The sequence below is a fragment of the Aethalodelphis obliquidens genome, unplaced genomic scaffold (assembly GCF_003676395.1).
Source record: "Aethalodelphis obliquidens isolate GAN/ISIS:26980383/991018 unplaced genomic scaffold, ASM367639v1 scaffold69, whole genome shotgun sequence".
Taxonomy (NCBI): Eukaryota; Metazoa; Chordata; class Mammalia; order Artiodactyla; family Delphinidae; genus Aethalodelphis; species Aethalodelphis obliquidens.
In genome coordinates this window covers 411,468-436,030 of record NW_020838013.1, presented here as the reverse complement: position 1 = coordinate 436,030, position 24,563 = coordinate 411,468, and the positions used below count along the sequence as shown (strand labels likewise).

Below are 24,563 nucleotides of genomic sequence, written 5' to 3'. Positions count from 1 at the left end.
ATTTTGCAGAGGAAGAGAGGAGGGCCCAAAGGGTGGTGGGTGTGAACCCAGGGAGTCAGTGAGGCTGGGGACCCTGCAGGGTAGCCTCTCTCCCACCTCCCTCCCAGTGGAGACGGAAGGGGACATCCGAGGGTCTGGGAGGCAGAGCGCTGCTCCAGCCCTTCCTGGAATTGCTCCTCACGAGGGGCCCTTCCCATTCCTCGCTCTGGCTGTGTGACCTTAGGCAAGTCACAGAACCTCTCTGGTCCTCAGCTTCTTCTGCTCCACTAATTAGATAGGATGATATGCACACCAAATGAGACTACAGGGTGTGAAGAACCTCTGAAAACCATGAGGCGAGGGTGGAGGCCGGAGTCCTGGCCTGGAGGCCTGGATTCTGGTCCTAGCTCTGTCCCCAGGCTTGAGTGACCTTGAGCAAGTTTCCACCCTTATGTAGCCTCCGTTTCTTCCATTCAAAGAGGCCTAGGTGAAGACAGAACTGTTCTATCATCCCCTCCAACTCCCCACTCTGGACTCAGGGCTGGGAGGGTGGGCAGTGTGGGGAGGGGAAGGTCAAGGTCCGGTCACAACTTGGCTGGGTCAGTGCCTGGGCTGCACGCTGCAGGTCCCGTCGGGACTGGCTAGAGGAACAGCGCCATCTGCTGCGAGGAGGGGGCAGGCCTGGGCATGGGGCTGGCTGGAGGCCCAGCTGCCTGCCCACCGTGGCCTTGCAGCCACTCCCCAGGCCTCCCTGTCCCGGGGCCAGGCTGGGAGGGTGTCCCTGGGGTGCCCTGGGCCTGGCCAGGTCTTTCGCATCCTCCTAGAGAAGCATTCCACTGCGACCCAGCCAGGGAGTTTTAGTGCCCTCACCCCACCCTGGCTCTCAGCACTGGGGGGAAGGGGTGGGCACTGTCAGACCTGCCTGGTACCCCGTCACTACCTCTGTGGTCTTGGGCAGCTTACTTACCCTCTCGGAGCCCCAGACCCCTCAGGGAGAAGGGGCTAAGAAGCCCCGCCTTTCAAGGCCCTAATGAGGCCAGATGGAGCCCCTGGCACGTACCTCATGCAGGTAGGGCTCAACAAGGAGCTGCCCCCCATTCAAATGGGGCTCTGAGGGTCTTCTGGTCTCTCACTGCGACTCAGAGTGTGGTCCTGGACCAGGGCATCGACAGCGGTGACAGCCAACCTCAGAGGTCCCCTCCCGCCACTCTGCCACTCAGACCCAGCCTCCACCCCACCTGCGGGGAAGAGAGGTCACTCAAGGCGGCCAGTGTGCTTCTCCATCCAGTTTATACACAGCTCTATACAATGTACAGAAAACTTTTATATACAGATATATTTATAGAATAAGCTATATTAATTTGTCTCTCCTTTTTACAGCAATATTAGTTTGCATCTTTCATACATTAAGTACAAAAAAAGTCATGGGAGAATGGCACGTACAGTGCATGAGTGTCTGCGGGGCCCAGGGGCTCACTACCGATTGCATATGGAGGTCGCCCGGGCCCCTGGGAGGACAGGCCAGCGTACGGCCGGGAAACCTTGTGCTGCAGGTCTGGGGGACAGAGTGGGGGTCGGTCTGAGCCGAGCTGGGCTGAGGGGGGTGGCTCAGACCCCCCAAGTGTGGTGTGCAGAGGAAGGGAGAGACGCAGCAGGCCCACCCTGCAGGGGAGAGGCGGGGAGGGGGCGGGTGAGATGTGGGCCGACCCTGGGGCATCCAGGGCTGAGTCCGAGCCTGCCCCAGCCCCAAGCCTGTAACCCTGTGCGGCTGCAGCCCTGGGGGTGGGGGGTCTGTCCCTGATGGCTCAGCCCTGGGCATGGGTGGGCACCACGCCCCCTCAGAGATCCCAGGCCCACCCTGGTGGAGGAGGAGTTAAAAGGCCAGACCCCTCGGCTTCTCTGGTGGCGCAGTGGTTGAGAGTCCGCCTGCCGATGCAGGGGACACGGGTTCGTGCCCCGGTCCGGGAAGATCCCACATGCCGCGGAGCGGCTGGGCCCGTGAGCCATGGCCGCTGAGCCTGCGCGTCCCGAGAGGCCACAGCAGTGAGAGGCCTGCGTACCGCCAAAAAAAAAAAAAAAAAAAAAAAAGGCCAGACCCCAGGTCTCCCTGCTACGGGCTGGGGTGCTTGTTGGAACTTTACTCTGATTTATGATTTGTCTTTTTTTTTTAAACTTTAAGAGACACTGATTCCGTCTTGATTCTGCGGGAAAAGCGGGTGGGCCCAGCAGGGGCAGAAGCCTGATGGGGCTGATGAGGTTTGGGAGTCGCAGAGGGTGAGGGAGGCCCAGCTCCCAGGTCTCTGTCCCCATGTGTCAGGGTGGGCAGGGGTCCCAGGTACCAGTGATCACGAGACGGGGGTCTTGGTCAGGGGAGCCTAGCCAACCCAGGGAGGCCATGGGCGGGCCCAGAGTCGTGGGACCTTGCCTCCAAGGAAATGAAGGCACAAGCGGGCGGTCAACGCCTCGGCACACACCAGGTTTCCAAACCAGGGGTCAGAGCAGCCGGCGAGACGAGGGGGACGGGCCGTGTCCGAAGCCGAGCTCGTCCCGCGGCCCCGCCGCACGGTGCCCGTCATGTTTGCTGCCTGTTTTCTTGGCAGGCTGGGAGGGGCAGCAGGCAGGCAGAGCGGGCGGGGCAGGGAGGGTGCCCCAGCAGCCCCTTCCTTGGCACACACTCATGCACATGCACACACACGCCCCGCGCTGGCATGCGCCCCCTCCCCGCTCTGCCTCTGCGGACAGGCAGGGGCTCCACTTCCCCGCTGCTTCTCCAAGCCAGCAGGGAAGGAACCCTCCCAAGTGTGGGCTGTGGAGGCCTCAGGCTAAACTGGGATGGCCCCAGGGCCCCTGGCCCTCCTGGGTCTCTAGCCGGCTCCCACAATACCCCACGCCTGGCTCCACTTAGTGCCAACAGGACATTGTGGGTGGGAGGGAAGAGAGGCCCGCTCCCAGCCTCTGCAGAGCCCAGGCCAGCGGGGAGGGGCAGCTGTGCAGAGTGGAGGCGTGTTTGGCTGCAGAGCCCAGGGCCTAGGCCTGGGGGGAGGTGATTAAAAGGGGGTTTGGTGGGGCCCTCCTTCCCTCCAGGGCACTGACTCTGCAGGCAGGGGTGGTCACACCTGTGCCCTCCACCCTTTGAGTGGCCAGGATCCCCGGGGGTAGAAGGCAGGCCAGGAAGTAATGGGGCGCGCCTGGGCACCCAGGACCCATCGACAGAGGGATCAGCATGAGGGTTATCAGGCAGAGAAGGGGCGGCCCTGACCACACCCTCCTGGAGGCCCCTCCAGGCCCCATGGCTGCCTTGGGCCCTGTGGAGGCTGGTGCCTGCCTGCCCAGAAGGGGGCTACTAAACACGTGATTGCAGCGGGGGTCGGGGGCCTGCAAGCCCAGGACACATCCTGAGCCCAGCCCAGCAGCTTCTGTAAACATACACAGCACTGCGGGCCACCTTGGTGGGGGGGTCACCCCAGGGGGCTGGCCAGCAGGCACCAGATCTGGGGGTGGCCAGGGCAGATGCCAGCCTGGACCACAGATGAGAATACGTGGGGAGGGGGCCGCTCTCAATTTCCACCCTGGGAGAGCAGCCAGAGGGCAGTGACGGGGAGTCAGCGTACTCATGGCCTGTCCCGGAATGGGAGGTACCAGGATGGCCCTGTGGGGGGCACTCAGGCTGAGAGGGCGGAGTGTTGCCCTGTCCACCTGGCAGGCTGCCCCAGGCTTCTCCCTGCTCCACGCCCCTCCCCGTCATTCCCTATCTGGAGGGCCCAGATCCCAGCTGCCTTGGCTCTGGGGGTTCCAAAGCTGAGGTAGGGATGCGGACCCCCCAGCTCAGCAGCAATGCCCAATGCCTGAGGCTACACTGGCCCCGTGGGGGCCTCTCCTCAAAGCTGCCCGGCCTGGGGGGCAGCCACCAGAAGCCTGAGGAGCCGCCTGCTCTGGCCCGGGCCTCAGTGGGCAGCAACTCCTGGGGTGCTAGCGTGCCGAGATGACCAGGTCATCCTGCTTGGCGGGGCTGGCCCCATGGCCGGTGGGGGTGGAAGTCCGGATCTTGTCCACTGCCAGACACTCCTGGCTGCTGAGGCCCGTGGGCGTCAGGTCCATGAGCTCGCCCGAGGAGCTGAGTGGGAAGGAGGGCGACAACGAGATGCCCGAGGAAGGGTCAGCCGAGCCAGCGAAGAGCCTTGGGGGCTTGGGCACCAGGTTGGGCTCGAACTGGGCGCGGAGCAGGATCTCTTGCTGGCTGGGGGACTTTGGGCCCTCGGCGTAGTCGCTGGTGGGGCTCTCAGGCACCACCATGCAGTAGAGGTCCTGGAAAGAGCTGCTCTTGCTGTCCAGGTTGAAGAGGCTGTCGATGAACTCGGCGAACTCCAGCACCTGAGGGCTGGGCGAGTCCCCCAGGCGCCCGTCGTGCAGCGCCAGCTCCCCGCTGCGGGGGGCTGCCCCGCCGCCACCCCCTTCTTCCAGCTCGTCGTGGGCGGCTGCGCTGGGGGGCCGCTCGGGGGTGATGCCCCCGCTGCCCAGGGTGGCCTCCAGGGGCTGCGTGTCCTGCGAGTGCTTGGACAGGCTGTCGGCCGCCAGCAGCTCGGTGCGCGAGCTCAGGGATGGGTTCTCCTCGGGGATGGCGGGGTCGATGTAGAAGAGGTGGCCCTCGTCGCGCTCCAGCACGGCGTGGAGGCTGGGCGAGCCGCGGATGCTGCGGAAGCCGGAGGAGCGGCGCGAGTCGAAGCTGTACAGCGACTCCGTGTCCGAGAGGCTCTCCATGGTGGCCAGCGGCGCCCGCCGCGCCTGCAGCTCGGCCGCCAGCCGCTCCTGGGTGGACAGCAGCAGCAGCTCCACTGGGTCCTGGCGGGCTGCTGCGGCCACAGGGGACAGCAGCTGCCCCTCTGAGAAGCCCTCCAGGCTCATCTCAGACTGGGACTTGCTCCTGAGGGGGCAGGGAGGGGTGAGACTCAGTGGGGCGGGGGGCCAACCCGTAGTTCCCCAGCGGGAGGGAGCTTGGGGAGGGGGAGGAGGGGAAAGTGGTTGAACAGTCTGGGGACAGGGAGCCCTCCTTTTTAAAAACCAGACCCCAAGATAGAAGACAAGAGAGTCGCTGCAGGGCTGAGCTGGGGAGAGGGGGCCGGGGGCCTGCACTGGTGCCCATCACTGCACCGACGTCGCTGTACCCACCTGGAGACTGAGGCCCAGAGAGATTGGCTGCCCCAGGTCACTGGAGGCAGAGGTGGAAGGGTAGAGAGGGAAGGAGGGAAGGTAGGGAGGGAGAGAGCATGGCCCAGAGCCGCCCCCGCTGGGTTCAACCCCACCCCCGGGCCAGCACGCCCCTGGGCCCCTTCCTGAGCTCCTATCACTTCCTTCCTCACCCGGGGGTTCCTCCCACCTCTCCCATGGGGTGTAGCCCTCTGCTGGATGGGGCCCTGGAGCCCCTTGTCTCCGCACACCGGCCTGCAGGGAGTGAGTGAAGGGCCAGGGTGGGGGACGCAGCAGTCACTGCAGCTGCGAACGGACACTGGCTCCCCCATCTGGTCATGCAGCCGCTATGGGAAATGCTTGTGAGATAGGGAGAGAAGTCCAGGTGTCCCCACCAAGGGCCAAGAAGCAGCCACCGCCTTCTTTAGCAGCCTCTAGGCCAGATCTGTAACCTGGACCCAGGACCTGGGCGGGAAGGGTCCCAGAGAGGCAGGAGGATCCCCACCCACCCCAGGAGCCACGGCCTCAGAGCCCAACCCCCAAAGGAGTGCGTGTGAATGTGGGGTGTGTTTGCGTCTGGAAGCGTGTACACGCCTGTGTTTCTGCGTGCAGCATGCGTATTAGGCGTCTGTACGTCAGTCGGCCCATGTATCTGAGAGGCTGGGTCTGGGTACAGGTGCATCCACCATTTACACACATGGCTGCCCACACAAGCGTGTCCTTGTGTCCAAGCGTCTTGGCCTCTGTCTTGGTGTGTGTTCTATACGTGAGTCTGTCTGTATGGGGCTCTGTACACTTAGAGCTACTGTTTGTGAACACATGTATATACACGTGTCAGCTTTAATACGTGCGTGCGTGTAAATGCCTGGGTGTCCATCTGTTTGGGTCTAAACAGCTACGAGTGAATCTGTGTGTTTGTGGTCCCTAGATGCCTGCTAGCCCACATGGGCTTCAGTGGTGGCGGGCTGGGGGACAGTGGGGGCAGAGCAGGAGAGACCCCAAGCAGCGGAGGCAAGTTCAATCCCTCCCGTGCACGTGTACAGAGTGGCGTGAACATACGAGGGCCCGGCGCGTACACAGAATGCACACGTTCACAAGCATTCGCGCGCTGGAAGCACGCGCACGGCCACCGCACACACCCTCTGGGGCGGGGCTGCGGGGCAACGGCGCTCACCTGACACTGCTGTTTCGGTGGTCTGCGGCGGGCAGCTCCAGGGCCAGCCCGGCGGGCACAGGTGGTCCCGTGGGCAGCGGCTGCTGCTGGAAGATGAGCTCCGGAGTCAGGTCCACCTCCGTGGGGCTCACCATGACCTTCGCAGCAGAGAGCAGGGCCGTCTTCCCCTTGTTGTAGTTCTCCAGCACCTGGGGACAGGACGGGGAAGCTGGTGGTGGCGGAGGGGTGACAATCACGTGTGGAGGCAGGGCAGCAGGCCAGGCCTCTCAGGCCCAGCAGAGCTTCATGGGGTCAGCCGGGCCTGCTCTCCTCCCCACACGGGGCCCGGCTCCTCCGGGAAGGTCGGGGCCAGGCCCTGTGATCGTGCCTCGCCCACCCCACAGATGGGACAGGTTGGACTTTTCCTACCCTGCGGTCAGCCCTTCCATGGCCGGGCAATGGCCAAGGCTGCCCCTGCTTGGCCATGTGTCCGCCAAGTGCCAGGTGGCCTTCAGGGTTTGAGCTCAGCCTGCCTCAGGGACAGGTTCCTGGGTGTCTCCTAGCCCCTACCCACCACAGGACCACACGGTGGTGTGGACAGAGGCGGGTGTGGAGCCCAGGAAACGAGTGGGCTCCCTGGCCCACTGAGTGTCCAGGGAGCGTCGCACCCTTGTGAGTAACATGGGGACGGAGACCCAGCCAGCCAGGCGCCGTGGGGCTCACCTTGTTGAGCCCCTCCATGACCACGTAGGGGAGGTGCTCGTGCAGCATGGCCGGCGAGATGATCACCTCGTTGAAGGCCTTGTTATCGCCCCAGATGGCAAAGTACGTGGGCTCCTCTTGCTCGCAGCAGCTGAGGGGCACAGGGGCCAGAGGGAAGCTGGCGGGTGGGGGGCAGCCTGGCCTTGGTCCGCAGGCCCCTGGCCCTGCTCTCTGCCCTGGCTTGGTGGGGGTGGGGGGGCCTTGGAGATGCCCTGCCCAGCTGGACCAGCAGGGCTGTGTCCCCGGGCTCCTTGCTTCTGCTTCACCTCAGCCCTCGCCACCAGCCCTCCGCAGCCAGGAACGTTTATGCCACGTGGAGCTGGAAAGCCTGACCTTGAGCTGTCACCTGCCCGTGGCCTGGGCCGTACCTGCTCCACCCCAGGGAGGGTCCTGGCTCCCAAGCCGTTTGTCGAGGAGGCAGCCCAACCCTCTGAGAGTTCGGGAAGGGGTGGGGAGGGGGTGAGGTGGGAGAGGTCGCCGTACCCGCCCTCTCCCGGTCTCTCTCCTGCCCCCGCCAGCTGTCTACCAGCTCATCCCAGCCGCGATGCCAAGTGACAACTGAGGCGTGAGCTTGGCCAGGGCTTTAGGGTGACCCTCCAGGGTGTCCGCTTTTAAACGGATGTGAGTGGGGACAGCTGTCCTGGGGGACACTAGGGAAGGGTGACACTGGGGACGAAGACCGGGACCGTCAAGAGAGGAGCCTGGAGTCCTGCTCTGGACTGGCCTGTCGTTGCACTTCCAGGGCCCGAGGCTGGGGCAACCCTGCTGTGGGCGCCCTGGGCCACCGTCACCAGCCTCTGCACCTACGCCCCAAGGGTGACAGAATGAAGGCTGGCCCCACCCTCCACTCCCCTGCCCTGGCTGCCGCCACGTCCCAGCTGACCAGGGCGCGGGCAGCACCTACCAGCACTGTTCCGCTGGGTGGTTGTGGACCACGTGGATGATACGGCCGGGGGGGTAGAGAGGGGTGCTGGCGGACAGGGCGATGGTCAGGTCACTGGGGTGGGTCCAGAGCCGCGTGCTGGCCAGGGTGGTCACCTCCAGCTCCTCGGGCAGCTCCGACTTGGGGATGCATTTTGTGGCCCCTACAATGATTCGCCACTGTGGGGACAGGGAGAAGAGGGGGATGGAGCTGAGTGGCGCTGCCCGGGTGGGCAGGGGCTGCTCAGGAGAGCTCACAGGTGACGGTGGGGAGCTGGGATGGCCGCGGGGCAGAGGGAAGGGCAGCGCCCAGTGGAGAGGCGGGAGCTGAGATGTCCAGCGGCCACGATGGCCAAAAAGGTGCCGAGGACAGATGACGTGGAAGGGCTGAACTTCAGGGCTGCAACACCAGTCAGCCGCTCATCTAGCAGAGGGGAAACAGGCCCCTTGCTCTAGGTCGTCTCATAAGTCAGAGGCAGAACAGACCCCGAAGCTCAGTCCAGCTGCACCCACCAGGCCCGGCCACATGGGGGCGGCTCCCCGCCACTTGCCTCCTGGGCCTGACAAGCACCCAGGACTGGGTCTGAGTGGAGCAGTCCCATGTCCTTAGGCTCCTCCTGTGCCTTCGTTGCCCGCTCACCCCGGCACCTGGTGCCCTGCCTGCCAGACGGTCACGGGCACGAAGGCTGGGAACAGTCCCAACTGGGCTGAGAGGGTGAATGGGGTGAGGGCGGGCCTGGGGGCACAGAGGCCCTGCTGGGCCTGGCCGGCCACCCCCTGCCCGCCTCGGGGCGCCTGGCTGCAGCGTGCCCACCCCCAGCCTGGAACGCTGAAGGCCACGTTACAGGAAGAGCCCCCAGTGTCCTCTGCAGGCCTGAGGAGGGGTTAGGGAGGGCTGGTCCTCTCCTCTCAGCCGCAGGGAAAACCAGAACCAACTGCCCCCAGAGCCCCTCCCCCGGCGACCTCCAGCCTCCCCGAGCCTGGGGATCGCGGTGGGCTTTGGAGGAGGCCTTCCCGTCACACTCGGAGCACTGACCTCGGGACTGCTCTGTCCCGACTGCAGGCAGCTCTGTGCCGCAGGAGTCAGGACTCAGGAGCCCCCGGTTCCAGTCCTGACTGCGTTACGACTTGCCGTGTGAGCAAAAGCAGGTCCCTTGCCCACCCCGGGCCTCCGTTCCCCCGTCTGCACAAGGACAGGTAGGGGGCGGACGGCGTGAGCTCGGAGATGCTGAGGGCCTGATGGCTTGAGGTCCCCAAGACATCAACCGTACTCCAGCCTGGCCTCACGTGGCGAGGGGGCCGAGGGACAGGTGGGGCAGAAGACCAACGGGGAGCCCAGAGCCCAGGGCGCCCCGGCGGCAGGGAGGGGAGTGAGCTCACTTTGGGCTTCGTGCTTCGCTGCAGGACGTCCAGGAGCTGTCTGCGGAAGCCTTCCAGCTGGGAGAGGCCGATCCTGGAGAAGGAAGCCGTCGGGCCGTCAGCCTGAGCTGGCCCAGGACGGGGAGACGAGCGGGGTGAGGGGCAGCAGGGCTCCCGGGAACAAGACGACCAGGCCGTCAGGGTCACGGGGCGGGTGAGGAGCCTGCAGCTCGGCAGGGCCCAGCCAGGAAGGGGAGGCCAGGCAGGGCTGGCCGACCTTGCCCTCTCACCCCGGACACCTGAGTTGGGGGGGTTCTGGGGGTCCCTCGAGGAGGTGGGAATTTGAGTGAGAGAGACGGGGCACCTGGGTGAGGCCCCGAGGTGGCAGAACAGCCCAGGCCAGGCAGGTGGAGCGAGGGAGCGACTTGCCTGGGGACAAGGTCTTTGCCCAGGACCACAGCTGTCACAAACTCCTTGGAATACTCCATGGCGTCCTCGCTGCAAGGGAAGCCGAGGGGGTGCCAAGGCAGGGGAGGGGCGCGGTGTTCCTGAGCGGGCTTGGCTCTAGCACTCCAAGACCCTCTGGGGAGCGGGGCTGCCTGCTCCCTGCCCGCCTATCCCGTCGGCAAGGCTTTGCTGGGGCTAGATCCCAGGGTCCACCTGGCTTTTGCCAGAACCCCCACCTCCACTCTCCAGGCCGTTCCCGGGTTCCCTTATGATTAGAACCCAGACTGCCCAGTCTAGCCCCCTGACCAAGCCAGCTCCCAGCGCTGTCCACCAGTTGCCCCCAGCCAAGTCTGAGGCCCCAGACTGCTCACCTCAGCAGGCCCCCTGGCGGGGAGTAGGCAAAGCACTTGAGGGTCGGGTACTGGGGTCGCAGGAGGAAGGAGAGGATGGCAGCGGTGCCTGCGCCCAGGGAGTGGCCCACCACTATCAGGCCGTAGTGTTTGGTTCCGCGGCCCTGGGGACCGAGAGAAGCCCTGAGAGTCCTGCCCCGCTGCCTGCCAAGCTGACACCAGGGAGGCAGAGGGGGCTTCCCAGAGTCCTGGGATCATGTCTGTGCTGTGTGGCTGCTGGGGCAGAGGAAGGGCCAAGCTAGGCCCCCACAGAGCAACTTCTTGGGGAGACTATATAACAAACTCCTATTCATCCTTCAAAACCTTGCACAGAGGTTACCTCCTTGGAGAAGCCCTTCCTGATTTTCCAGGAGAGGCTTGCTCCCTCCTAGATACTGCATCTGCACCTGGGATAGACCTTTAACTATAATGATTACACTCTATTATAATCATTTGGTCACCTGCTCCCATCCCTGTGCCCCAACCACTAGACTGGGGTCTCCTGAGGCCAGGGACTGCCTGGCTTTGGGAAGGGCAGTTAGGAGCACCTCAGGAGCTGCCTGCCTGCACAGGGAGGAATGGGCAATGGGCAGGCCCAGATTGCCCTCAACCAGAGCAGCACGCCTTCTATCTGTTCTGCAATTATCTTCTATGTTCATTCTGCTCAACATTTTGGAAGCCCCAGAACTGAGCCATCTTTAGCCTCCAGTGCCTGGCACCGAGCGGGTGCTCACAACTGCGTGGGGCTGAGCAGGGGTGTTCAGGAGGAGCTGGTACAAAAGAAGAAAGGGCCAGAGGGGGTGGGAGGGACTGAGCAAGTGAGGAGGGGGCTGGGAGCCAGGGATGGAAGGAGAGTGTAGGAGCCTGGCCTGCAGGGAAGGCTCCATCATTCACCTGTCCTGTCCCCAGTCTGTTGCCCTGGGGGAGGGCGCGCTGGGTGTGGCAAGGGCTCATGGCATGGAAAACGCCTCACCAGGTCTCGCCCGAAGGCCTGGGACAGGACCATCTCCTGCTCCAGCTTCTTTTTGATGTACTCAGCGGAGAGGACCATTCCCTGGGTGAGGAGGAACAGAGGTGGGCGTCACAGGGAGGGAGGGAGGCCTGTCAGGGACCAGCAAAACCACAGGGATGTGAAGCTCACTAACCCTGTCCCTCCCATCTCCCCCTTTGGTCCTCACGACAAGCTGGCTGGGGGCGCTGGTGGACACTTAAATCACATCATTTCCATTTCACAGATGAGAAAACTGAGGCTCACAGGGATGGTGTGCCTAATAGGAACCAGTGAGATCTCTTCCCAGTTGCCTCCTTGAGCTCTTGTGGGACAGGAGCTGCGCCGGGCAGGGCTGTGGGGGTCCTGGCAAGTGGGGGGCAGTGGACTTTCCAGACGAATCCGCACCTCTCTGGCCAGTCTCTCCTGGTGAGCCCAGTGACCCCGGAGGAGCCCCCACCCCAACAGGACAGGCCTGTGTGCTGGCAGCGGAGAGGAGAAGGCCAGGGGCCGCCGGGGGAGCCCACGGGGAGGGGTACCTTGTGTCCCAGCCAGGTGCCATGGTGCCCCTCCACAGGGAGGCGCTCGGCGTCACCGGTCAGGTCTGTCAGGGCGTCCTTGTGGGGAGAGAGGACGGTGAGGGGTGGGACTGAGAACGGGAAAAAGGAGGCGGGCACCCTCGGGGGCTGTGAGGGGGTCCACGGGGTGGGCTGGGTCACTGGGCAGCGTACCTTGGGGGACAGGGTTCCCCGGATACTGATCACCACCTTCTTCTTGTCATGGTCCACTGCCACGTAGAAGGGGGTTTCATAGACCTAGGAGAAGGGCGGCGCATGAGCCTGAACGGCCCCCAGGGTGGAGGCAGATTTGGGCAAGTGACTGAAGCCGGTCTCCTTCAGGGCCCGGGAATCTGGCTCCACTGGCCACTGGGCCCCTGACGCCTGCAAGGGCCACAGTAGGTCCCTCCCAACCCGGCACACAGCCTACCCGGCCTTCCTAATTCCGCCGACCCGGGTGCCCTGAGTGCTGCCGTCCTGCCTGCTCAGTCCTGAGGGGCTGCCCCCTCCCCAGTGCCTCCGGCTTCTTCCCTCTCAATTCCTTCCCCCAAAGGCTGGGGCCAGGAAGCCCCAGTGCCGGGTGTGGGGTTGGGGTCCACTTCCTAGCCCCGGAGCGGATGCAGGCCAGGACGTGGGGAGAAGGAGGCGGCCCATCTCTGGTCTGCCCAGCGAGGGGAGGCCTGGAGGCTTCGGCCAGCCGTGCCAGCCAAGCCCAGGGCTCCTGCCGCTGAGGGGGACGGCGTACACTCTCCAGGCCGCAGCGCTGCCTGCCTCCTGTGGCCTGTGGAGGACCGAGGCTGGGGGGACGCTGCACCAGCCCGGCAAGCCCGCCCCAGTCCCTCACCGCATCATGGCAGGAGGTGTAGACGATGTCCACCGCGGTCATGTTCTCGTCCAGGAAGTGGCGCCGGATGGCGATGGCGTTGCAGCCGCAGCAGTTGTCTTCCTCGATGGTCACTCCAGGGGCAAACCGGGGCCGTGTGGGACACAAGCAGCACCTGGGCGGGTGGCAGAGGGCTCAGAGCCAGGGACCCCGACGGAGCAGCGGTCTCCCCCATCCTCTCTGGAACTGGTTCTTGCAGCCATACCCCCTCTCCAAGGCCTCCCCTGCAAAGCTCCACCAGCCCAGCCCGGGCCCAGCCCTCATCTTACTCGGCCTCTCGGCAGCACAAGACCCAGTGGGACTCGCCCTCCCCCTTGAAACGCTCTCCCCATTCGGCTGGAGGCACCCTCTCTCCTGGGCTGCTTCTCCCTCGGGGCAGCCTCCTTGCACTCGTCCTCTCACTGAGGACCCAGAGGTCAGCCCTGGAGCTCCTCTTCTCTCCAGCAACACTCGCTCCTGGGGCCTCATCCAGTCTTGGGCTTTAAGTACCACCTACGCGCCAATAAGCCCCAGAGACCTGCTCACATTCAACTGCCTGTGCAACACCTCCTCCCAGATGTCCCACAGGATTGCAACCTTTCCAGGCCCCAGTCCCCGAGGCCCCGCCCCCTGTGCTCCGCAGCTCAGCCCCACGCTCGGCACCATCGCCATCGGGTCCTCACCCCACCTCACGTCCCACACCAGTCCGTCAGCACGTCCGCTGGCTCTGCCTTCAAATTCAGATCTGGACTCAGAACGCTTGCCCTCGCCGCCACCCCCTACCCTGCTCCAAGCCACCTTATCCCTGCCTTGGAGTGTCACAGGGGCCTCCTGACTGGTCTCCCTCATTTACACTCGCCCCTTACGTTCTCAACATGGCTGCCAGAGTGACCCTTTAAGATATACGTCAAGCCACGTCACTGCTCTCAACACCCTCCGATGCTGCCCTTCCTGTCCAGTATAAAGGCCAGAGTCCTTGCAAGGGCCGAGGGCCCTGCCCCATCTGGCCCTGGTCCTCTGGCCTGTTGCCTCCGACTCCCCTCGGAGGCGTTGGCCATATTCCTGCCTCAGCCTCTTTGCACCGTGGTTCCCTCTGCCTGGAACATTCTTCTCGTGGTTTCTGTGTGGCCAGATCCCTCAGTCCTTCAGGCCTCTGCTCAAATGTTATGCTATGGGAGGTCCGCCGCCTGGGCCACCTCATCTGACATAGCTTGCCCCTGCCAAGCCTGACGGCACAGACAGCCTAATTTTTCTCCAAAACACTGACGTGCTCCAATGGGCTGCATTTCCTTGTCTGTGCCTTGCCAGCAGGCGGTGGGCTCCACGGGGCAGGGTTGGCTCTGCCTGGTTCACAGTTACGTCCCCAGCACCAGGGGCATAGCAGGATTCCCCAAAGTGAACGGCTGAGCGGCTGGGCTGGGCACCCAGCTCGCGTGCAGCGGCTCCTCGGGCCACCAGAGGGGGCCGGCAACCAACGGATGGGGCCCTGGAGCCCCGAGAGCATGTGACCTGTGTCCGCCTGCTTTCTTGGCTTGACGGCTGAGATTTTATTGATACTAAGAATCCTAGATCTTGGTGATGCACAGAGGTTTGTCTTCACCCGAGCAGCGCCTGAGGGACTGATACACACCCCTCAGTGGGAAGAGGCCTCGCGGAGAAAACCCAGGGTCGAGCCAAGTCTCGGAAGCGACCAGGCTTGGGGTGGGCGACCATCTCCATTGACTCTGGGAGACCCCCACGCCCCTCGCCCGCCACTGCCGGGCCAAGTGGGGACAGGGCTGGGCCTGTGGGCCAGGCTCCCGTCTCCAGGCAGCTGTGGCCCCTCTGCAACCTCAGCCCCGCCCTCTAGCCCCGAGCAGGTGACTGCCAAAGTGTGCGCAGTCTTCGGAGACAGAGACCTGGGCGCGAATCCTTGCTCTGGTGGCCCTTCCTGACCGCGAGGGCCTGGTGGGCAGGTGCTGGTAGCTACTTTACAAGGCTGGGGTGGGATCAGAGGCCCAAGATGCAGGAAGCCCCTGGCGCACAACAGGGACCCCACCTCTCTCCAGGGAGAAGGCTGCCCCTGAGTCAGTGACCTGAGGGCCAGGGGAACCGACGAGAGCAGCGGGGCCAGCAGCCCGGAACGGAGGGGCCTGTGGCGCCGTCGAGGCCAGCACTCCCGCCTAGAGGAGGCTGGGGCGCTGAGGGGCTCAAAGGTCCCGGGAGCCTGAGGACCCGCTTGGCCCATGGAGACTGACCACACGTCCAGGGCAGGGCTGGAGCCGAGTGGGGTGTCCCCAGGGTGGCGGGGCCGTAGACAGGCATGGCCTGCCATGCTCTGTGTGGGACGGCAGGACCACTCCAGGTGAAGGGCCTGGGCCTGAGGCAGGTGGGCTGCCCTCCTTCCTCCAGCCAGTGCTGGGACTCTGGGCTGCTGTGGACAGGCTGGGACTCAGAAAAGGGAGCCCGGCCCTCTGGCCTCCATCCTGACACCCTTGGCTGTAGGCCGGGACTCCAGGCCTGCCTCTTCTCCGCCCCCCAGGGCACCGGGCTCTCACGGAGCCCTCACGGGGTCTGAGGTCCTTCTGCTTCCTCTCCCCGCAGCATTGAGAAGCTGCTGCAAGGGCAGCCTCGCTCCTGTCTGCAGAGCCCCTCAAGTGCCCAGGCTGCCAGTGACTCCCCGGCTTCTGAAATACCCCACAGGTGGGCAGGACGAACACTGCCTGTACAAACGACGTCCCCACTCTGCCAGTGAGAAATGGAGCAGGGCTGTCGGAGCCCAGGTCTCAGGGCTCCTGGCCCAGTGCTCATTGGGAGAAGCCTCTCAGCCGCTGCAGGGGCTCCCAAGGATGCTGTGGGGGGAGAAGCAGTGTGCGGGCTGGCAAAGACGGGGAGGGGCGTGGGCATGCCCTGGTCAGCTGTGCCAGTCGCTGGGGGATGGTGGGAACAAGCCTGAGAGCCATCCAGCTTCCTGGGAAAAGGACGCTGAAGGAGGGCGTGGCTACTTGTGCCCCAAGGGCGGTGGTGTCGTGGAACAGAAGCTGCCCGCCCAGCGTGCCAGCCTTTCCGGAACAGGGAGCCCAGGGAGCTGTCCTCCTTCTGCCCGGCCTGGGCAGAGCATGGAGACACCAAAGAAGGGGAGGGGCCCTCGTGGAGCCCAGCCCTCCTCTGGCCCACTTAGGAAAGCAGAGCCCACCCCGGCCCCCGGCGGTGGGCTAAGGGCGGCACCCGGCTGAAGCCTTGCCAACTCCTTGTGAAGAGGGCTGGAGCCTTTCACCAAGGGCCTTCTGGCTGCCCTTCCAGAGGCTTCTATGGATTGGGGCTCAACCGGGAAAGGCCTTTCTTCCAGAAAGGCAGAGCACAGGAAGGGAGCCGGGAGAAGGAAGATGCGGGCAGAGGGGAGTAGTCGAGGGGGCAGGGAGAGAGATGGGACAGGGGTAAGCTGCACAGCCAGATGCTGGGCAACGTCTCATTTCGTCCTCTCAAACATCCCCATTTTACAGATAAGGAAACTGAGGCTTGCAGGGGTAGACTGACTTGCCCAAGGCTGCCAGTGACAAAGCGTGGATTCAAACCTGATACCGTGTGATTCCAAAGCCCACGCCCTTCTCCAACCAGGGAGAACACCGAACTAGAAAGGCTGAGGCCCAGAGATGGTGCGGAACAGAAGCAACGCGGGCCGCGGCGGGCAGGGTAGCAGGTACAGTCCGTTTAGGGAGAGCCCCCCATGGGCAGGCCCGGCATCGTGACCACAGCCCCTCTGCACATGCCGCTAGCTAGGGGGACGGGCCGGTATACTCACGAGCAGGACCGGGCCAGCTGGCAGAGGCCACAGGCCGGCTTCCGCATCAGGTACATGGGCCACCCGTAGGCAGCCAGGGCAAAGAGCATGTAGTAGCAGACCTCTTTGTAGCGGAGCATCTCTTGCTGGAAGAGAAGAGGCAGAGGGCGGTCACCTCCTGCCCTTCCTGCCTGTAACCTCAGGGCCCATGGGCTCCCCTCGATGGAGGATGGAGGCAGGAGCTGCCCTCCCAACGGGCTGCAGACCACCCCCACCCCCACCTTGGAGGACCAGCTCCTCCAGATAATTGCATTTCCCTAATTATCTCCATGCAACCAGGGCACGAATCCTCCTAAGACCTGTCCCATTGCACCAATCTCAGAAATTAATGATTTGGGGACAGAAAAGCACTCAGAGCGCTGGATCGATTTCCTCGCCCGTTTTCCCGAAAAGGGAAGAGAGGGGGAGGTTACCGCGACAATCGCCCACCTCGGCAATCAGGCCCCCGGGAAGGGTGATTTAACCCTGAGAGGTCCGGACCCTCCAGAGGGGGTTGCCCAGGCCACAGAGCAGCAGGGCGGGCCCTAGAGACATGGACATGCTGGGGACCAGACCAGTGGCCCACCGTCAGGGCGTCTGGGCAGACTGGGATCTCTGAGAAAGGCGCCCGTTTGAAAGCTGGTATCTGAGGCCAGTGGCGGTTATCAGCCTGACCGGCTGCAGGAAGGTAAGGAGGCCCAGGTATCCCAGCAAAGCGGCTTCCGGTGTCCCGGGTGCCCCAGGCACTGGGGACTCCTGCACTTAGAGGGAATTAGTCACCTAGTAAAAGGTGAAGAGGGTGATTAGTCATCTTGTGAAGTGAGACAAACAGCACCTTCATCAGGGCCCGAGGTGTCTGCTCTCCAGGAAAGCACTGGAGGAGGGAGGGATCCTCTTCGGCTCAGGCAGGAGGGCGGGGCGCTGGCACCTGGAGGCTCAGCTGCCCCTCCCCTGCCCCCCACAGGCGAGAGAGGGCGTGGTGAGAGCGGGCCTGGGCAGCCCCGGGAGGGCACATGCTACGGACAGGCTCTTTTTTTTTTTTTTTTTTTTGCGGTACGCGGGCCGCTCACTGTTGTGGCCTCTCCCGTTGCGGAGCACAGGCTCCGGACGCGCAGGCTCAGCGGCCATGGCTCACGGGCCCAGCCGCTCTGTGGCATGTGGGATCTTCCCAGACCGGGGCACGAACCCGTGTCCCCTGCATCAGCAGGCGGACTCTCAACCACTGCGCCACCAGGGAGGACAGGCTATTTTAAGAAAGGATACAAATGCCCATTTTGGGGAGCGGGGGCAAATGGAGAACACGCTTTTCCAGGGGATTCAGATTGTGAAGGATGAATCCTTTCTAACGCTGTCCCGACTGGCACCACTGGCGCCGTGCAGGGAACGGGGCTCAGGATGGCTCATCCCCTCCCCACCGGGGCTCTGGGTGAAAGGCAGGCCCGGCACCGTTTATGCTGCTGCAGGAGCAGACTCAGAGGGGTCCCGGCTACACTAAATCGGTTTGCTTCTGGGGCAGGGCCGGCCCTCCGGCTGCAGCTTCAGCCCTGGGTGAGGCGCTCCTTTACTGGGACACACACACCGGATTTCTCCTAAAGGCGCTTAAGAGGTTCTGCTACTCAAAAGAGCTTGGAAACCAAAGTGCTGTGTCCTGCTGCCTTTTGTAACAGTAACAACCATGGCAATAATAGTAACAGCTCACCCTCCTGAAGCGCTTTATCATCTCAGGAGGCCAGGACCAAGCATTCTGAGCACCGAGAGGCCGATTCAGGGGCCTTTTATGCAGAACCAGCGTGACGCAGGGGTGGGGGTGGGGCCGCTGGGGGGGGACTCAGGAGGAAGGGGGCGTGAACTGAGAAGGGGGGCCGCCTGGAGGGCTGAGGGGGGACCCGCGCAGAGCAGGTGTGCCCAGTGCTGCCAGGGCAGGTGGTCTGCTCGGGTCGTCCCGGCAGAGGGAGAGGAGCCGGCACGGGGTGGAGGCGGGTGGCTCGGACTCACCGAGTTCTTGAGGTCGAGGTACTTGGTGTTTCTGGTCACCGGCATCCCAGACAGGAAGGCCAGGATGTCATTGTTGGCCTGGAAGACAGGCGCGTTAGGGTGACTGCCCCGGGCCCAGCTGCACAGCTGAGAAAGGGGTCCAGGCCCCCAGCTCTGCACCCTGCCTGCCTCCCCAGGGCCTGAGAGCCCAAAGGGGCGTGTGGTTTCTAGCTCTTCCGTGACCTGGCCAGTTTTCCAAAATCTGAGGTCTCCTCATATCTCCAGTTGCTCCCCTTCCACCCAAAGCATCAATCCCCTGGGACGTCGCTAGCCCAGGCCGGGAGAAAACGTATTTTGCATGGGATGCCGGGAGACCCCAGCTAGGACTGGTGTGTTGGCTGGGGTAGGGCGGAGAGGCAAGCGCAGAGGCTGGAATGTGGGGCTGGATGCTTCATTGGGCCCCTGTGACTAGACGTCCCCTGGGGCCCTGGAGGCAGCCTTGCAGCCCCGCAGAGGGAAGCCACTCAAGCAAGAGCCATGAGTGGTGAAGGGTGAGCTGGGGAAGGGAGGGGAGGGAATGTCAAAGGGTGGCCTCCTGGGCCAAGAGGGTGGGCGGAACCCGGGGGGCAGCAGGGGTGGCAGGGAGGGCCCGGCAGGAGGGCGGTGCGGGGAGGTGGCCTGAGCATGGCCGCGTGCTCACCTCGTCCAGCACGGCGTTGCGCTTGGCCCGCTGCCGCTGCCGGAGCAACACCAGGCCAGCGATGATGTCGGAGGGCACGATGTCCAGGTCTCGGAAAAACTCGGCAAAGAGGTAGGCGATTTCCGAGTAGGCGTCCTACGAGGTCCAGGGAGGCAGGAGGCGGCGGCAGGGGAGCAGGAGAGAGGACGAGACACGGGGCGTGAATGTCCGGGGCTGGGTGTCTGCTCGGGGTCCCCTGTGCAAGTTCCCCCCAGCCCCCCACAAGCGGCCCTCTGCAGCCGTGACCCTGAGGGCCCTGTCCTGGGCTCCGGGCCCCTGTAGACCCGGCAGAGGCTGTCCCAGACACGGCTGACCCTTCTCCTTCGGCGCTCACCGGGCACCGTCTACCCCGCACAGATGCCCCCGGGAGCCGTTTCCTGTTCTTTCCCCAGGACTAGGAATCAAGGCCTGGGCCTGGCCTGTTTCTCCTTCAGCTTTTCTCTCTAGCAGAGGAGCCAAAACTAAGCTCCTGGCTGCTTTCCCCACACTGAGTTTCTTCCCACCTCCCACCAGCTGTGACCTTGAATGCCCTGCTAAGGGCTGTACGGAGCCCTGGGTCTCAGGCCCCCTCCCCGACCTGTCCACTGTTGTAGGCTCAGGGACCCCCACCATGTGCCTGCAGAAGGGGCATGTGACCTGGGGCCACTGGCCCCCCTAGCTGTCCTGCCAGCTCTGTTCTCAGGACAGCCATGCTTGGGGCCTGGGGGCGGGAGGCAAGGCAGACAGACGCAGCCCTTCCAGCAGAGTGCCGTCTGCCCTGCCCCACGACAAGCTGAAGTCTGGGACCTCTTCCCTGACTGGTCAGGAGAGGCTGTGATGGGAAGAAACTCATGGCAACTGGTTTCCTCTCGCTGGGTTTCACCCTTGAGTCTGTGGCACACGCAGGAGAGGAAGAATCAAGGGCTGCAAACTCAGAAGCCCAACGGGGCCGAACAGAGCCTGCTACCGCTGTGAGAGGCCCACCTCGGGCAAATCTACAAAGACTGACCTTTCCCTGCACTCTCCTGATTTTTACATGTTGGCCACCAATTCAAATTTTTAAGCAACACAGCATGAGGTGATCAAAACGTTCTCTGGGCTGGACCTGACCTGACCTGACCCCCAGGCCGTCAGTGTTTGATGGGACCTAGGCTCTGGGGAGCCCCGGCCTTTTTGAGAAAAGACGTTCTGCTTTTTCCCCAGGCTCCAACGCCAGCCCTGAAGCTGTCTGCCAGGAGGGGTGGGTGTGTCCTCTGCACGCCCTGAGCTGAGACCCCTCAGACTCCCCCGAGAGCCCCGGGGTGGGGGGGTGCTTCCCACCCACCAGGGAACCTGTGGGGGTGGGAGGGACTTTCTCACGCTTGTTTACTCACTCCACGGCTCACCAGGGGCTGCTAGTGGGTAGGAGCCACTCAAGGCTTCCGGGGGCTGCCATGCAGGGCACCTGCTGTCTGGCTTGGGGAGGAGTGGTCTCCTGACCTCACTTGCTCTGCCACTAACTAGCTGTGCAATGCTGAGTAAGTCACTCCACCTCTCTGGGCCTCAGCGGCCTGATCTGCAAAACGAAGGGTGGGACTAGATGACCCCTAAGGGCCCTGCCTCCCCTCCCCAACCCGGGGGCCACCCACCACTGACCCACAGCGCCCTGGCGGGTGTGGAAGGTTAACAGCGCGCATCGAGGGACGGATCTTCCAGAGGGACCTGCAGCTGCTGAGATGCTGCTTTTCTGTCTTCGGGTTGCCCTGATATTTGAGTATCTCTTCTCCTAAACTAAACTCTTGAGTTCCAAGGGGGTGGATAAAAGGTCTTCACATGTTTCTGTCTCCTTGACAAAGCAAGGGGTTGGCTGTCTCACATGCTGGAGGGAGTCCTTCAGTGAATAGTAACAGGTCCTCTTAGGAGCAGGCTGTCACCTCACTCCTGCCCCACCCGGCAGGGCTGCGGAGGGAAGCCTCCTGAGTCGCCGACAGCAGGATGTGAGCCCCAGGACGGCGACTTCCCAGTACTTACTGACTGGGAGTCCTTCGTCCGAGTACAGCAGAGGAACACTTTGAGCCGGCGCGACCAGCTGGTGGCCTGACCCTCTTCTAAGCGGTGCCTGCAGTGGGGGAGAGTTGGTATGTGTGAGGTCAGGGGGCCCGGCCAGAAGAGCTGGGCCCACATTACAGAAACAGGACAGCCTGTTCCCAGGACCCCAGCAAAGGGCTCCCCAGTAGGAGGGTCTAGGGGAGAATAGGCCTGGGTCCGGCCAAGGCTGGCCGGCCAGTGACCTGGCTATCAGCCAGCAGGGCTCTCCCTGGGGGGCTCCTGATGGCCTGAGATGGTGCACTGTTGGCCGAGGCCAGGGCCTACGCTCCCAACTTCTGGCAGACTGACAACAGCACACCCTGGGGGCTTCAGAGCTGGCAGCCCGAACTGGGGGCTGCCCTGCGGTCCACTCCAAAAGCTCAAATCAAGAGCCCTGGGAGATGGTGGCAGGGTGCTGGCCTCTCTGCCGACTTGTTTCCTGGCCTGGAGCAGACCTGCCGGAGAGACCTGTTTCCCCTCTCAGAAAGGATTTCTCACATTGTCTGGACTTGGGGAAGTTTAAGGGGCTGAATGAGGCTCCGCATTCTTCAACTCCTTGGAACTGTTGCATTAGAGGGGAGAGGGCCCCTGCCTTTCATATGCATGGCTGGCCCCTGTCTGTTCCACCCTCAACCCCAGCCCCAATGGGTCTGGCTGCTCTGATGGGGAGTCAGGGTACCCAGGAGTCTGCACCCAAAGGGAGAGCAATTGGCCGATTATCCACGGAGACCCTTCCAATGCTGGGTGCCCAGAAGTCGGTGTGTTTTGAGCATGAAGATAACAGATCCAATATAAAAATGTAAATTTCCAGGGCTTCCCTGGTGGCACAGTGGTTGGGAGTCTGCCCGCCGGTGCAGGGGACGCAGGTTCGTGCCCCGGTCCGGGAAGATCCCACATGCCGCGGAGCGGCTGGGCCCGTGAGCCATGGCTGCTGGGCCTGCGCGTCCGGAGCCTGTGCTCCACAACGGGAGGGGCTGCAATGGTGAGAGGCCCACGTACCAGAAAAAAAAAAAAAAAAAAAAAGTAAATTTCCAGACTGAGCACGAGGGGCTGGCTTGCTGTCGTGACATGTGCCCTCCCCTCAGCTCCTTCAGAGCCTGGCGCTGGGTGGTCAGGACGGGCAGACACGGGTGGCCCTGGGTGCCTGCAAGGCACTTAGCATCCATCAGGAGTGACAGACCGGGTCCCCCCTCCCCTGCCTCTCGGCTCCTCTTTGCAACTAAGGGCCGCTTCCTGCTCCCAACCCTGGTTCCACAGGCCATGGGCCACAAGGACAGGGAGAGCCACAGAGCCTTCCAGGGCTACAGGAGGGGGTTAGGAAACGGTGCAAGGGATTTGCTATTTCTGGGACCTGCCAGCCCTAAGGGACTTGGGCAGCCTCATATCCTAAGCCAACGTCCCCCCTACTGGGGACTTGATGAAAGGACAGCATGCTGGCCAAGCTGAGTTCCCAGAGCATCACGTTCTTTAACCCTTTCTAACCAAATTGGCTTTTAAACATTCGAAGAGAATTTCCTCCCTTCCCTCCGGCAGATGTTAAGTGCTGTATACTCTACTGCAGTACCCTTTATGCCCACCAGGGGGCAGATGGAGCCAATGACACATTTGGCATAAAGCATCAGTTAGGCTACATAGACCAAGACAGGGAGAGACACACTCAATCTGCACACAAAGTGGGCTTCTCTGGTGGCACAGTGGTTAAGAATCCGCCTGCCAATGCAGGGCACACGGGTTCGAACCCCGGTCCGGGAAGATCCCACATGCTGTGGAGCAACTAAGCCCGTGCGCCACAACTACCGAGCCCGTGCTCTAGGACCCGTGAACCACAACTACCGAGCCCGTGCTCTAGGACCCGTGAACCACAACTACTGAGCCCGCATGCCACAACTATTGAAGCCTGCGCACCTAGAGCCCATGCTCTGCAACGAGAAGCCACCGCTATGAGAAGCCTGTGCACCGCAATGAAGAGTAGCCCCCGCTCACTGCAAATACAGAAAGCCCATGTGCAGCAACGAAGACCCAACGCAGCCAAAAATAAATAAATAAATAAGTCTGGACAGAAAGTTCATGGATCCAGCATCCCCCACCCTGGGGCTCACTAAAGCGAAGGGAGGGCAGACACTCCTTCCGCAAAGATCCAAGGTCAGGCTTCCAGGAAGTAGTGGTGGGAAAAACCCACCCCAAACCCCAGCAGATTTCACTGGAAGGAGAAAGAGCAAAGGACTTAAACAGCTCCCTGACTCCCAGAGACTAAAATAACCCGTTGGTGTGAGGCAGTAGGGCTTGTGCACAGCCCCAAACCTGGAAGCGGAGGAAGGGTCAGCAGGCTTGAAAACGGCCCTGTTAGAAAAACTGTCTGTTGGTTTCAGAGCAGAGGGAGGGCGAGTGGGGAAGAGCCTGAGAGGTGGTCACAGCCACCCAGCTGTGGCCTGGGCTGCCCTCCCAAGCCCGCTCGAGAGCTGGACAGACCACAACAGGTGGGGACCTGTGAGCTCGAGGACCCTCACTACGCGCACAGGGCCCGGCACCGCTGGAAAACGTTCTAATTCAGATGACAGCCACCGACAACTCCCAAGTGCAAAGGCGTTGGCTGCCCTGGGCCCCAAAGGCAATTACCCAGAGTTGGGGAGGGGAGAGTTTTTTCCCCAGGGCCCCAGGAGCCCAGAAACCAGGCCAGGTGGGGGCATGTGATTGGAATGAGCAGAATGGTACTGGTGGTCATGGCCAGCTGCACCCGGAGGAACGACAGGCTCCGGGGCCTTGGCTCCAAAACCTGGCATTGGGGGCTGGGAGGTGGCCAGCCCAGGCACGGGTAAGGCTCTGGCTACAGTGCCGAGCTGACGCGGAGGGCCCAGGGGAGCTGGGACACAGAGGTGCGCGAGGGTGGGGTGGGGGCCTGGGCAGCACACTCCCCTGGCTGAGGGCTCCTGACCCTGCTGCCCTGGGCTGGGGATGGAGTGCCAGTTCCACTCCCCACCAGCCTGACCTGGGGCAAGTGACCTGCCCGCTCTGGGACTTGGACCCCTCATCTGTAGAATGGGTGTCACAACCGCACCAGGGTCGGCAAAAGGATTAAACAGACGGATGGCGGAAGGGGCTCAGTGCAGGGCCTAACGCAGAACAGAAGCTCAATATATAGGAGTCACTGTGACCCACCCTGGAAGCACCCCCTCTCTTTTTCTTTCAATAAACAGGAACCTGTGAATGTGCCTGGACGTCCTCCAGCATTTTTTCTGCCATGGCACGGCCTACCCCGCTTCTCCAAAACACTGTGCAAAACATCTCCCCTCCAGGAAGCCTTCCTTGGTTAACCTCCTCCAGCCCCCTTAACCCTAGAGGCAGCCTCGCCGAGTGCTTAAGAGCAAGGGCTCTAAAGCCAGGCTGCCTAGGCTTGACCCCAGCCC

General features: G+C 63.0%; 1 protein-coding gene across 2 annotated transcripts in view; it reads right to left on the bottom strand.

Annotated features, from left to right (window-relative positions):
• Window positions 1-2,014: 2,014 nt before the first annotated feature.
• Window positions 2,015-24,563, bottom strand: part of DAGLA (diacylglycerol lipase alpha) — a 61,543-nt gene continuing 38,994 nt past the window's right edge. Inside the window, exons 6-20 of one of the 2 annotated variants that reach the window (XM_027090264.1) lie at window positions 21,103-21,190; window positions 19,075-19,209; window positions 18,396-18,473; window positions 16,383-16,507; window positions 12,584-12,737; window positions 11,914-11,997; window positions 11,722-11,799; window positions 11,168-11,248; window positions 10,177-10,319; window positions 9,788-9,856; window positions 9,380-9,452; window positions 7,983-8,179; window positions 7,040-7,169; window positions 6,338-6,525; window positions 2,015-4,900 (exon numbers count right to left, since the gene is read on the bottom strand). In XM_027090264.1, the coding sequence (XP_026946065.1) occupies window positions 3,949-4,900; window positions 6,338-6,525; window positions 7,040-7,169; window positions 7,983-8,179; window positions 9,380-9,452; window positions 9,788-9,856; window positions 10,177-10,319; window positions 11,168-11,248; window positions 11,722-11,799; window positions 11,914-11,997; window positions 12,584-12,737; window positions 16,383-16,507; window positions 18,396-18,473; window positions 19,075-19,209; window positions 21,103-21,190 (2,575 nt within the window). In that variant the 3' untranslated portion in view covers window positions 2,015-3,948. The remainder of the gene's footprint in view (window positions 4,901-6,337; window positions 6,526-7,039; window positions 7,170-7,982; window positions 8,180-9,379; window positions 9,453-9,787; window positions 9,857-10,176; window positions 10,320-11,167; window positions 11,249-11,721; window positions 11,800-11,913; window positions 11,998-12,583; window positions 12,738-16,382; window positions 16,508-18,395; window positions 18,474-19,074; window positions 19,210-21,102; window positions 21,191-24,563) is intronic. The other variant, XM_027090265.1, reaches the window with a different exon arrangement.